Raw genomic sequence first — 14,466 nt, 5'->3', positions numbered from 1 at the left:
ATTGTTGCTCTCCTGAGGATGTTGTGGGCTGCTGAGGCCAGGGGATCTCTCCTCTCACTCTGTGACTGATCCCAAGTCTCTGTCTAGCTTTCTTTGGGGCTCCTTTAGGCACTGGAAGAGGCTCTAAAGTCTCCCAGAGCTTCCTCCAGAGCACCCCCAGCTCTCCCAGCCTGTCCTCATAGGACGCACTACACTGTTCCTGTCACCCCAAATTTCTGCAGTGAAGAGGCTGCAGGGCAGGCAGGGAGAGCTCCCAGCACTCCAGAAGGTTCCAGCTCTTCAGGGACATCACACTTCCAGCTGATGGAGAATCATGGATACATTTTGCCTTGGCTGCTCTCTGGTTCCTGCTTGTGCATCATTGCTGGGCATCCCTGCAGCAGGAGCTGGAACAGAGCTGCTGCCACCATCCCCCAGCCCTGTGGAGCCACCAGCACATTGCCACATCCAGTGACGCTCTGAGAGCTGTGGTACCTGCTCCTGGTCCCTGTGCCATCCCCCCAGCAGCTGCATTACCCCAAATGCCCAGGGATGACCTCCCTGGGTGTGCAGAGCAGCCGTGCAGGAACCCCCAGCCAGGACCACCACCTAGAGGCTACAGCACCAAGTGTATCCAAGAAGATTTATAGCCAAGGTGGGCCACAAAGGGAGTTGGAAATAATTCCTGAGCCCAAATGGAGGAGCACTGGGAGCTGGGAATCTGGACCCCTTCTCCAGCCCAGTGGTGGCCATCACCTCACCTTCAGCACCAGCAGCACCCAGCAAACCTGGGCCCTAGGGTGGCATTTGGGGAGGGAGTTTTGCCAAGAACAGCAGGATGTGATTCCCTTTTCCTCCTGGGAAAAATCCAGCTCCAATGGAAAATATTTCCAGGACCACAGCCCAGGTCAGTGGCACAAGGCTTGGCAGGGACACAGGTGCTGCCTCGTGTACATCCATGCCATGTGTCTGTCCCCACCAACAGCCACACACAGTGAACAGCAGGGAAGTTTTCCTCCTTTCAAAGTGCCCAGAATGTGGCTGGAGGGGCTCAGACCACTCAGGGGAAGTACAAACCTGTGTCCCCTCACCCCCCAGCTCCTTCCAGAGGTCCAGGGCTGGGGACAGCTCCGGGTCCTCTCCTACACCCACGTGGGTTGCTGGTCCTGCAGTGGTGACACGTCTTTGTGTCCCACAGCCCCACCGGATCGTCTTCCAAGAATTTGTGTAATCACTTCCTAAGCCATTATGATTCCTGGGCTCCATTTGGGCAATGAGTTACATGGTTTAATTACTCATTGTGTGAAATATGCTCGTTTTGCATCTGCCACTCTGTAATTTCATTTGGGGCCTCTTTGTTTGCTTTGTGTCCCCACACAAGAGCCACCGACCCCTATTCACTGTCCCTGTGCTGCTGCACCAGGGAATACAAATCCCGCATCCTTTTCCCCCCTGTCTGTCAATTCTTTGCAAGACAAAAAGGGTAATTTATTTAATTGTTGCTGATATAATGTCCTAAAAGTCTCCTTTCACCTCCAACAGTTAATTACACTTGTTAATTATTTTAATTATTCCCAGGGTAATGCTGTAGGTATAGAGTAGCATAGGAGTAAACATGGAGTGGGGAAGTTGGGGTTTACTCCAAGATCTCTGTTGATAACCAGGCTGTAACCACATGGGTGGTGAAACCACAGCAGGGAACGTTTGGCCTGGATTTGGAACTTTCTGTTGGAAGGATTTATAGGAAGAGAAGGCAGATCCTGCAGGATTGCCCTCAGATGAGGCCTGGAGAGGCAACTCCAGCCTTTCTCTCCTGGCAGAGCCAGCACAAAATGGAACTGTGACTTGGGGAAGTACTTCTGGTCAGCACTTCGTGATGGTGGATTTATATGAAGGAAGGAACCAAACCAAGCAAAATTCCAGCCTGCTGGAAAGCTGAGTCTCAGCCTGAGGCTTAGGAACAGCCCACCTCCAACTCTAGCCGTGTTCCGAGGGGAGCGGTGGCCCCGGATCCGTGAAACAGCAAAACTCGTTTGTGGTCCCACAGAGCAGCCTGTGCCAGCGCCCCTGGAGCCAGGGTGAAACCCGAGAGCTGCCGCAATCCAAACCTTCTCCACAGCTCCTTTTATCTTCCTGGGGGGAAAACAAACAGCGCAGAAGCCGGAGCTTTGTGGCTGGGATGTCGCACATCTGGTTTGAGCTCCAAGAAATGCACTTCCGCCCCCTCCCCGAATTGTTCATGTTAAACAAACAAAACCCCAGCGATTTTGTGAGATTTTGGCTCTGGGATAACTTTGGAGCAGCTTTTACTGAGAATTCCAGGCTTGTGCTGCACTTCATCCCCAGTGGAAGCAGCACACCTCGCTCGCCAGGAGGGAGGCACTTCCAAAGGGGAGCAGCCGTGCCCTGGAGCCCCCTTGCTGGGAATGCTGCTGAGAATGGGAGGGGAGAGTGCTCTTGACCACTCTGTTTAGGTTTCAATCCAGCATTTTTCCCTGTGTAATTTATGCTTCCTCTCCCCCTTTTAAGAACGTCTGGAATTGTTTAAGATGTGTCCAATTGTATTAAGTTGCCTTTGAGAGTTTTATGGTGTCAATTGGATTCCTGCTCTTAGGAACAGAGCTTTCCAATTTGCTGGTTTTCCCTTTTCTATCACATCAGCACCAACTTCCTTTCAGTGCTTTCAGGTGTTACCTCAGCCTGAAGTTCACACTAACCCCTGGACATCACTTCCATTTGACACTGTTCCAGTGATTCCCTGGTTAGTGCTGCAGGAGGAAGGGAGTGTCATTCCTCTGGGGTCCTGTCCCACTGGCCCCTCTTCCAGCAGAAGTGGATAAATCAGGGCAGAACATGGAATCATGGAATCATGGAATCACAGAGTGGTTTGGGTGGGAAGGGACCTTAGAGGCCATCTCATTCCCTGCCATGGGCAAGGACACCTTGCACGAGACCAGGTTGCTCCAAGCTCCGTCCAGCTTGGCCTTGGACACTTCCAGGGATGGGGCAGCCACAGCTTCTCTAAAACAGATGGAAGTTGTGGGTGAAGGGGTTAGGAGCAGTTCTGATCCTCTCCCCATCCCCTCCTTGACTCACCCTAGCCCAATCCCAATCACACCCCTTCCAAAGCAGGGGACAACGGCCACACGAGTCGCCAGTGACATCTGTTCCCTCGTCCATGCTCACTTGTGACCACCTCCAGCTCCTGCGGGCACTGGGACAGTCTGGAAGCCACGTTGACATTGTTCTCTCAAAGGACAGAGCTCCTCGAAAGCCGCCCAGCGCCGGCCCGGGGTGTTCCCAGCTCCTGGAGCCCATCCAAGGCATCAAGTTTCAGAGCGGGGGCTCCCGGCAGCTGCACGGGAAAGGAGCAGCACCACTGAGACAGTCAGAGGGAGGAGCCATCGTTGCCATTGCAGAGATTCAATTTTCTTCCTCCTTCATCAGATTAACACCAGTGTTACTCCATTAACTGCCAAGGAGCTGCTCTTGATCTGAAAATGAGACCTGTCTGAGTGTCACAGAATCCCAGACTGGTTTGGGTTGGAAGAGACGTCAAATATCCTCTGGTTCTGCCCCCTGCCATGGGCAGGGACCCCTCCCACTCTCCCAGATTTCTCCAAGCCCCATTCAGCCTGGCCTTGGACACTGCCAGTGATCCAGGGGCAGCCACAGCTTCTCTGGGCCCCCTGTGCCGGGGCCTCTCCACCCTCATGGGGAAGAATTTCTTCCCAATATCCAAATCTATCCTCCACCTTAAAGCCCTTTCCCTTTGTCCTGTCCCTCCATCCTTTGTTCAAAGGCCCTCTCCAGCTCTCCTAGGGCCTCTTCAGGCACTGGAAGGGGCCTCTAAGCTCTCCCCAGAGTTTTGTTCCCCAGGTGAACACCCCCAGCTCTCCCAGCCTGGCTCCAGAGCAAATGGGTTTTCTTTTTTTTTTTTTTTGTGTACAGTCACTTCACTCAAAGGAGCAAAGGTAAATGTGGGATGAACCTGCAAAACCCTTCCTTTTATGTCCTTGGAGGGGTTGTTTTATTTTATTTTCCCCCATTTCCCCTTTTTTTTTTTTTTACATCCCAACGACCTCACTGTGTTTGCCATTCTCTTGCTTGCTGAGGCAGCAGTGCCTTTTCCCTCTGTGCTGCTCCAGCACGTTGCTGATGGTGGAGACCAGGATGAAGTCTGGAGGTGCTTCCTCTGATTCCCTGTCCCTCCCAGGACAGTGACCAGTGTTTTCAAAGTGGTTTTCAGTGGGTTTATTGTTCTGAGCAAACAAAAGCTAATGCTTGCCCAGTTCTGTTGAAGATCCTGTGAGGACACTGTGTGAGGACACTCTGCTGCTCTGGGAGCCTGCACCAAAAGCTGGATCATGGAGTTACAGGAACATTTAGGTTGGAAAGGCCCTCCAAGCCCATTGAGTCCAATTGTTCCCCCAGCACTGACAAGGCCACCACTGGCCATGTCCCCAAGTGCCACATCCACAGTTAAATCCCCTCAGGGAGATGACTCCAGCCTGTGCCAGGGCTGGACAACCCTTTTTTCCCTGATATCCAACCTAAACCTTGTCTGGTGCACCCTGAGGCTGTCTCCTCTCACCCTGACCAGCTGCCTGGACACCTCACCATGGCAGGGTGTTGACAACACCACTCAAATCTCTTCCCATGACATCACCTCAGAACCATCACTACCTTCCCACTCATGAATCTCTTCACCTTTGCATCTTCAAGGTCCCCAGTTGTTCTGATGAATAATGACAACCAGATCCACAGCAATCTGTGGATATTTCCTAACCAGTATCAGACCCAGTAACACCTGGAACACAGGGAACAGCCAAGGACCCTGGGGAAGGCACTTTCTACACAAATTCCAAATAAACCTGAATGTTTGAAACTTCTCCTTTTCAGACAAAATAAGCCAAGCTTGGGAGCTGCCATGGAGCTGGCTTTGGATTCGGTGTCTAGACACCAGGAGAGCCGTGGAGGAGGGTTTGGCATAAACCAGACAATCCATTCAGTTGTGCAACTCTCTCAATACCCCATGGCTCCGAAAAGTTATGAATTTGAGCAAAATGTTCTTGGGCAATTTTCTGTACTTATTTGAAAGAGGGATTTGATTAGAACAATAGTTATAGAATTAAGAACAACTCCCACCCTGGCACTCAAAAAAGAAATAACCAAAACCAAACACTCTGTTGTATGCTCTGTGTAACAACCTCTGCACTCAGATGGAGAGACATGACTTGGGATCAGAGTGACCTCATTCCAAAGGGTGTTTGCACCTTGGCAGATGGATGGATCCTGTGCTAAGGAAATATCAGCTATACTCAGTGTCTGCTGCTTAAATCACAATGCTTGAGACACTCTGACTGGAGGCTGGAGCCAAAGAGAGATGGTCCCACAGCACCAGGGCTGGGAGAAGGGGCTGCACCTTCCTGCAGGACTGGATTCCTGTTCAAAGCCCTTTTAGAGAAACCACTGGAGTAGGAAATAACACAAATCTAAAATATTTCCAATGTGCATTCTCTCCCTGGAGCAGGCCCATTGGGATTGCTCTCTGACTGCTGGCTAAACTCATGGTATCATGGAATCCTGGAATGATTTGGGTGGGAAGGGAACTTAGAGATCATCTAATCCTTCCCCTGTATGGGTAGGGACACCCTCCCCTATCCCAGGTTGCTCCAAGCCCCATCCAGTCTGGCTTTGGACACTTCCAGGGATCCAGGGGCAGCCACAGCTTCTCTGGGTACCTGTGCCAGGGCCTCCCCACCCCACAGGGAAGCATTCCTTCCCAATATCACATCTAACCCTGACTTCTGTTTGAAATTATTTCCCCTTGCCCTGTCACTATGTGCCTCTATAAAAGGTCCCTCTCCCTCCTCCTTACAGGCCCCCACAGGCACTGGAAGGGGCTCCAAGGTCTCCAGAGCCTACTCTTTTCCAGGCTGAACACCCCCAGCTCTCCCAGCCTGCCTTTGTGGAGTGGAAATTTCGTGAATCATTTTTAGATGTCAGTCAGGATGACATTTGAACTATTGCTGGAGGATGTTCCAGCTGGGATGTTCAGTCTCCCTGGTTTTAACCACATCTCAGCACACTTCCACCAGGCACAGGGAATCCAGTTACTGCTCCATCAGTTCTCTGGAGGAGAGACCAGAGCATGGCCCAAAATCTCTGCTGCATTAAGGGAATACAGTGCCAAGGAAAAGGCCCCCAGAACTCCCTCACCTTCACTGCTGAGGAAGCTGGAGCCCAGTTAACCCCAGGTGTTTGTACAGAACAGGTGGAGCAGCAGGAACAACATTCTCCAGTGCCTCAGGCCTGGAACATGAAATCCACATTTAGACATCCTCTAGTGGCCCTGGGGGGACTCATCCTGAACCCCACTGCATCCACAACACTCCCACTGAGGTGCTCTTTGGGGTTTGGACACAAAATATTTGAGCTCTTGGAATTTCCCATTGCTGTGCTGAGGAACAATTTAATGGGAGAGAGAAGGTTTCTGCATTGCAGACATTTTTCTTCTTATTAAATATATTCTGTAGATATATCCTGGATGTGAAGAGACTTTCTATAAAAGCAGGTTTTAGCAGGAGTTGAAAAAGTTGCACAAAAAAGCTGTAACAACAGAACTGGGACTTAACCCCAGGTCACTGGTCTGGTCCAGTTCTTTCCCAGAATGAGGAGGCCTGGATTAATGGGAAGTCACACAACTGAGGCAGAGGGGGCTTCAGCCCCAGCCAAAAGCCCAAAGCTCTCCAGCTCCATGGGCTCTCCCTCTCCCACTGCAGCTCTCCTGGAATTTGGGACCTTTCCAGCAGCACAAGCAACAAACCACAATCAGCTTTTGAGGAGTCTTTTTTATTAAGATAAATCCAGCAAAATTCCTAACAGTGGGTACATACAACCAACCTGCCCTTTTTGAAAAGAAATGTTTGTATTTCATTTAAAAACAGGATTACACTTTTATTTATTTATTTTTCTTTTTTTTTTTTTCAAAACTGACAAAATAAAATTACATTTGGGAAACAACAGATTTCCAGCTCTTAGGTTTTTTCATGAAAATAGCTCACCTTCTTTATAAAAGCAACCCACAGAACCACTGGAATGTTTCACACGGTTATTTGTTTTGAGACCTCCCCACTTTAAGAAACCATACAACACATACAAGGGAAAAATTAAAATCTGAAGTCTGTAAGCATGACTTACACAAAAAGGGACACACTGACAGAAGTCAAAAGCTACCACCACTTATTCTTTCCATGTACCATACAAACTATTACAATCACAAAATTTAAAAACAATGACTTTTTTTTTGTTGTTTTGTTTTGTTTGTTAGGGATTTAATTCCCAAGTAACCGAGATGAAGATGTTCCATAATTAAATTCATGCTAAAAAAACCTGCATTTATAAAATAGTTGATAAAAATATTCCTCTCTGTTAACAATACAGCATGGAGGTACGGATACCAAATGATGGAGATATAGGGCAGGGTTAACATTACTCGGACTTGGCTTCCTTATCATCAGATGCTTCAGCAGCTGGTGCCTAGAAAAGGGGTTGGGAAGAATAGAAATATTATTGGTAATGCTAATTGGATTCCAATCTAACCACCATCAAAAATAAACCAGTTTGTTAACAAAGGCATGGACAAGGCTTTGTGTGGATAGACAGGAATGCACAGAAAATATCGATATAACAATGGGCTGATAATTCTTAAAATAAAAACACAGGAATATTCATTAGTGAGGCAATTTTGGAGTAAGTACCTGCAGAGAGGCAGAGGTTTGGACTGTATTTTAATTAGGATCAATGATATGTTAGGGGAAGTTCAAACCGTCATCATGGGGCAGTGGAAGAATTAGACATCAATCACAATCCTGCTCTGTTTGAACTTTAGAGAACCACTTCCCACCTTTCTCTATAAAAATCTACTTTTACTTTCCAAGTCAACATATCAAACCTGCAAAGCTCCCTCAAAGCCCCTCTGAAGCACATCAGCCATGTAGTGCTCTAACCAAGCAGCTCCTGATCTTGTTTTAGAGATGAAAGAATAAAGGACCCTTGGCTGGATGGTGACACTCAACCCATGAAGAGACACCACTGTCAGTGACAGAACACAAGGGCAAAGAGAGCCCTGAGCAAACACTGCTTCACTATCAGCAAGGACTCTGCTGGGACAATCCCTCAGCAGCTGATGGAGCCTGCAGCTGGACCCAGCAAAAGGCAGCTGAGGTAAGGAGCTGTGAGAAGAGGCTGCAGATAAGAGGCAAGACCGAGTCTACTTTGCAAATCTCTTGTTGAATTGTTCTGAGCCAAATAATTGTTTTAAAGAATTGTGTAGAACTCAAAACCAGATTTCTGGCCCAGCACCAACCCGTGCTGAGCAGCAGAGGAGCCCAGCAGTGCAGAGGGGATGTGCAGAGTCAGCTCAGGGCTGGAGGGTGGTGATGTCCCTGGGCTCCACTGTTCCCCAAATCCTGGGCATTGCTGAGCCAGCCCTGGCAGGGAGCAGGGCCAGCAGACAGCACCTGTGGAAGGGCTCCAGCACAGGGCAGGCAGGAGCTGGAAGGAGAGGCCATTCCTGCAGGCTCTCCCTGGGAGCTGCCCTGGGCAGCTGCTCTGTGCTCACAGTGTGGCAGTGACCCCCCACTCTCTGGGGCCCAGCAGAGCTCCTGCAGCTGTGCTTCCAGCACATCTGGCTCTGTTCCCAGATTTAGTGAGCTAAAGTACCTCATTAGTTTTGGTATCTCCATTTTCAGAGTGGTTTTCTTCTTTAGCATCCTCTTGTTTAGTTTCCTCTTTGCCTTTGGCTCCTTTCTTCCCTTTTGTTGCTGCCTTTTTGTCCTCCTTTTTATCATTTGCTGCTTTTTCTTTCTGTTAAGAAAACAGTGATACATTAAATCCTGATTTCCACCTTGTACATCAGCATGTTCTCAACTCCAAAACTCTCTGCAGAACCTCCTTCCAAACTTCCTATTGACCAAGGTGAGATTGAAGTTTCACAGGAGAAATGTTTTCCTTCTGTCTGTCCTGAATGTGCTACAGGGAAGTGCAGAATATAAAAGCAGCCATGGCTGGGGTTAAAAGAATTCTCATTTTAAATAGGCATTCAATTAAATTAGCTAAAAAATGTTGGCCTGGCCTGTACTTCTGCCCTGCTGCTGAAAGGCAGCCACAGAAGAAAACCAACATGTGCAAACACCAGAACACTTCAGATGTGCTGTTAATGCCTATTTAGAAAACTGTAACAAAGCTGTAGGCAAAGGACTTTCCCCCTTCCCTGCCAGAAATATTCCTTGTGATAATAAACTATTTCTTTGCCAGAAAAACCGGGGATTCAACAGCATCCCTTTGCTAACCACAAGAGAGTTGCATTTATTATTTAAGTGCAGTTTCTTATATGTGGATCAGGCTAAATCAAAACAAAACCCAAAACCTGATGCTTCTGTAGTAATAATTTTCCATAGGCAAGGTCAGATCCTGACCCAAATACCTGACCCTCATTAGTTTCACTTCCAAAGATGTGCCTCTTGCTGCCAATAAGTAACAGCACTGCCTCAGCCCCTTGCTTGATTAACCTACTTCCCAGAGAGGAACCAGAAACCCTGCAAGATCTGCTCACAGCTGAATGAGGATAAATGAAAATTACTGCATATACATTTATCTGCTCAGGAGATTTGTCTCAGTGACTGCAAGTTACTAAAAGGTTACAAAAAGTTTATTTTCTTATTTCAATCCCTCAGTTATTAATGCTCACAGTTAATTCACCTTAAAAATGAGCTGCTAAAGGCAAACTCAAGAGTGTTAAGGGGTAAAGTCACCTGACTCTTCAATTATTAAAAATTCACCAAAATTAACAGCTAATCCTCCAATAATGCAGAAAATTTAAGGTGGGGTCAGTACACTCAGTGAGTGAGGATCTCTTTCCTCTCTAACCTCTCACTCCTCAGTCTGAGGGATTTCATCCCACCTGGAAAACTCTCCTACAGTGTGATATCAGGAGTCCTTGTCTTGAGAATACTCAATATCCTGGTGCTGTTTGGCAGTGAGAATTACAACTGTACTATGGCACTGCTTATCTGTTCCTTTATCCCACCAAAAAACCCCACAACAAAATATTAACAGAGCTAAAACCAATTCTCTGTGCTGGAAAAGTGGAGGAGAACCCAGGGAAATGGACTTCCATGGCTGAACTGACTGGAGGGAAAGGGTCCCACAGGACACAGCAGGTTCTCAGCTACAGCATTGTGTTAATTTTCCTCAATAATTTTGCTCTAGAGATGGCAACAACAGTTCAAAATTCAGGCCCTGCATTTTAGAAGTGACAAAACTCCTTTGCCAGCTCCATGTTTTTCAATATGGCAAAGTTTAATGGGTGAAATCTATTCTGACATGTGGAAACCATTCCAAGATCCTGCAGGCTGACAAGGAAAGCTCTTAGGGCAGACACAAACTAAAAATGCCTCCACAATTCTTATTCCATCACCCTTTGCACAGGTGTTGATGGAGTTTGAGGAGCTCTGGAGAGCCAAAACCACAGCTCAGGTGTCCTGGTTTCGAACAGCACCTCAGGAGCAGGAGGACCAACACTTCCCAAGTTCAGCTGGGCAATTCCCAAGGCACAGCTCCCAGGGGATCCCTGCATGATCCCAAAGGGAGACCACAGCACCCAGCTGTGCACCCAAACAAAGTTTTGTCAGTCCCCTACAGACATCAACTTCTGCACCCCATTCCTCCAACTTTTCACATTCAGTTAAGGCAGCTTTAGTGTTTAAACCCTGCAATGTTTCCATGAAAATAAAAAAAATAAACTTGGGAAAAACCCAAACACATCAACATGGATCATCCAGTGCTGCCCTGCCCTGTGTGCCACCAGCAGCTGGCTCTGCTCTGCCCGGGGCACCAGCCACTAGAGGGAAGTGCAACCCAGAGTGTCCAGTGCTGCATCCAGCCAGGAATGTAGTCTAGAATTCCAGCTGCAGCCAAGATGGAACAGGAAAAGCTCGCTCTGCACAGCACTGAGATTACAGAGCTGAGCCCAAAATTACACGTGGGGTTCTCTCTGTTTCCCACAGCATCTCTGCTGCTCCACACAGAGGATGTGGAGGGAAACAGTTCCCTCACCTGGAGGTCTGCTGGGCCATAGGCAATTGCAAATTCCTTTTCAAAAGGAAAAGGAAAAAGCTCCTGGTTCCCAGCCCATCATCTCCCTCTGTAACTAAAGTGTCTCTCCCCCCTGTGCTTTGCCCTCCTCATCATCCCAAACCACAAGGAAAATGTGTGATGGGAACAGGTTAAAAACAATCACTGAAGTTTTGTTGCTGGAGTGTTCATGTTGTTTGTTTATGGGTTTTTTTTTTTATTTTTAGCTGCAAAATCCTAAATGTTTACAGAAAAATCTAACAAAAAGGCACTGCAAACTGATGGCTGGAAAGGCTGGGAAGAAGGGGATGGAAAGTGATCCCTCATGGATTGCAGAACTGGCCCCTTTGAAATTTCAAACTGTTGCTCCAAACTAAAAAAGAGCTTTAAACAGTTTATTTTTAAATTATACTGTCAGACATGCCAATGTTTTTGACATTTCCAAAAATATCCAGCTGAAGGGGTCTCTAGAACTCTGAGTGATTAAAATGTGATAAACTGATAACTAACTGCAGAGAGGGCCTCAGAATGGAAATGTAGTAAGAAACTGTAATTAAAAGCACAATTTTCAATGCCTCCTCTAATTGAGTCTCTGATCTCTACTCCAAGCATCATTTTCCCAACAATGCATTATATGAAACTTCAGAATGGCCTTGTGAAGCAGCAGCAAAGCCTCACCACAAGGGATTTCAAATCTGTTCAGTTTACTACATTCCTTCAGTAGAAATTGGATAAAATTATGTCTTTCTCATTCTTTTAGCTCACATAATTCCATCTTAAACCTTCAAGATAATTATGAATAAGCAAAGTGGTTAATTGTGGAGGGTTTATGCCTATAAATACCTCAAGAAGGAAAATATCACTTCAGTTCAGGACTCTTACCTTAGGTGCTGCCTTTTTGGGCTTTGGCTCCGGTTTGGGTGGAGCAGGTTTCTGCAAAAAACACAAGAAACAAGTCAGGTGAATACCAGAAAAAAATACTTATTTTTATGAGCATTATCTTGGTAGCTTTTGAAAATTATTTGTTGGCCCTGCAAAAAATCAATGGGCAAGTTACCAGGCTAAGGAGAGAGCAGATGATTTACAGAGCCACGAGCATTTGTATGGAGAAGTCCTACAGGGAACAAATCCATCCTGAAATCAATATTCCTTAACTCTGGATACTTGTGCCCAGATGGAATGTGCACTAACACAGACCTTCTATCTCATGTGAGAAGCCTGGGATGTGGGATGTTCAGGGAACAGAATCATGGAATGGGAATTTTAAATATTGCAATAATCTAAATGTGCCTTTCCCAATTCTGGGGGAAAAACCCCAATAGTTTAGGTTTAACTGTCCCCATCCCAAGTGATAAAATATTAAAAGATAACTACAGATACTCACAGCAGATAGTCTGGCTGACCTTCTCTTTGGCTGCATAAGGAAAGATATGTCAGTAAAATTCAGAGAGCACATAAAGCACAGCTTTCTCTTAACTGCTACCCAAAATAACATGGCATCATGAAGCCCCACAGAAATCCCAGGATTTATGAAATTATGGGCATTATGGTGACCTTGACAACTCCCCATCCCTGGGAGTGTCCAAGGCCAGGCTGGACGGGGCTTGGAGCACCCTGGGATGGTGGAAGGTGTCCCTGCCTGGTCAGGGGGCAGAACCAGAGGATATTTGAGGTCTGTTCCAACCCAAAGCATGCTCTGATTCCATGATCCCTGTACACACAGCTCATGGTATTCTATGATTTCCTAGAAGTGCACCTTTGCTCAGCAGGTCTCTGCTGCCACCACTTTACTCTGCTGACGTGGTAAGGGATGAATGTTCTGTACTTGCAGGAGTTGTGAGGCTAAAAGGGACATGTCCCCACTGGAACCTGTCCCCGACCTCAGCCCAGGGGAGCTGCTGGACCCCAGCACCATCTCGGGGGGTCACCTGCCACCTGAGAGGGCAGTGATGGCCCCAAGCACCCCAAAACCAGGCACGAGCCACCCCCAAGGGCTGAATCCCTCATGAGCTGCGTGGGCTTCCTCATTTCTGCAGAACCCCACGGGAATTCTTGGAGTGGCGACCACACACAACTCCTACCTCCTCCTTTGCCTCGCCTTCAGCTGGAGCCTGTAAAGAAAGCGAGACACTAAGGTGAGAAGGCAGTACTATCCCCTGTGACTCCCCTGAGCCCTGAGGGGAGCCTGGGGGGCTCACAGGGCCCCCCAACACCACCCGCAGCAATGGCGGCCTCCCCCCCATCCCCACCGCCTCACGGACTACAACACCCACAATGCCCCGCACCCGCCGCCGCTACGCCATCACGTCGAGTTCGAAAAGTTCCCGCCAATTTCCGTCCGGGGCCGTGAGGCGCCTGGACCGTGTCGAAAGCCCTCGGGCGGGCTCCTCGGTGATTAAGGGGCGACCGCGTCTCCGCCCCGCCCCCCCTGCCCGCGCTGTGAGGGGAGAGGGGGGCGCCCCATATTCCCGCTGCCCCAAAGTTCCCGACTACGGCGATAAATCCCTTTTCCTCTCTTTCCTTGAAGGCCAGTTTCAAATTCTGCGCCGCCTAATGGCCCCAAATTACCATTGCACAACCATCTGGTATGACAAGAAGTGGGAGGCAAAAAAAAAAAAAAGGAGAACAAAGGCAAACGCAGGAGAAAGAGGCGACGTTTAAAGGCGAATCCAGCCGGGAATGGCGCGATGGGGATTAAAACGCTGGCGGAGGTGGGTGGGGGGGCCTGGGGGGGTCGTGGCGCAGGTTTTGGGGGGGTTTTGCTGCCCCGCGTTCTCCACAGGGGCAGCACAGCACTATGGCTGTTTGTAATCCAGCATGGAGACACTGCTGCTCCAGCCTTCTCCTCCTTCCCAAACAAAACAGCCCAAAAGTGAACTCGCCGCGCTGCCCTGCCCGCCCCGAGCCCTCTCCCTCCGCTCCCCGCTCCGCTCTAGGACATACACCAAAAATTAAAAATGCAAAAAAAGAGAAACCAACCAAAAAACCCAAAAAACTCCACACACACACGCGCGCGCGCGCTAAATTTTTTTTTACAGCTAAATTTCCGCGAATGCCGCTTTAATCTCTCCCCCTTCGCTCCCCATCTGCCTTCCCTCGTTTTTGAATTATTTTTTTTTCGTACTTACCTTTCTTTTGGGCATAGTTGCACCTTAATAGTTGATTGCAAAACCTAATAGAGATAAGATATCGAAAAATAAATGGAAGCGGCGAAAAACTGTTCCGACCGTCCTGCAAAAAAAAAAAAAAAAAAAGAAAAAATAGACAGGAAAAAAACCCCAAAAATAAAAAGGAAGATGTTTAAGGGACCAAGAGTTAATTGCGGCAGAAACTGAACAAAAAAAAAAA

The 14,466-nt window shown here is 48.0% G+C and overlaps 1 protein-coding gene across 2 annotated transcripts in view; it reads right to left on the bottom strand.

Moving 5' to 3' along the window:
• Positions 1-6,813: 6,813 nt before the first annotated feature.
• HMGN5 (high mobility group nucleosome binding domain 5) overlaps positions 6,814-14,466 on the bottom strand; it is a 7,939-nt gene continuing 286 nt past the window's right edge. The window contains exons 2-7 of one of the 2 annotated variants that reach the window (XM_031058795.1): positions 14,247-14,290; positions 13,200-13,229; positions 12,503-12,532; positions 12,001-12,051; positions 8,707-8,850; positions 6,814-7,521 (exon numbers count right to left, since the gene is read on the bottom strand). In XM_031058795.1, coding sequence (XP_030914655.1) covers positions 7,474-7,521; positions 8,707-8,850; positions 12,001-12,051; positions 12,503-12,532; positions 13,200-13,229; positions 14,247-14,261 — 318 coding nt within the window. In that variant the 5' untranslated portion in view covers positions 14,262-14,290 and the 3' untranslated portion in view covers positions 6,814-7,473. Of the gene's footprint in view, positions 7,522-8,706; positions 8,851-12,000; positions 12,052-12,502; positions 12,533-13,199; positions 13,230-14,246 lie in introns of both variants that reach the window. The other variant, XM_005423289.2, reaches the window with a different exon arrangement.

The sequence above is a fragment of the Geospiza fortis genome, unplaced genomic scaffold (genome assembly GCF_000277835.1).
Source record: "Geospiza fortis unplaced genomic scaffold, GeoFor_1.0 scaffold29, whole genome shotgun sequence".
In the NCBI taxonomy this organism is placed as follows: domain Eukaryota; kingdom Metazoa; phylum Chordata; class Aves; order Passeriformes; family Thraupidae; genus Geospiza; species Geospiza fortis.
Note: the sequence above shows the minus strand (reverse complement) of the source record. Positions and strands in the feature narration are given on the sequence as shown.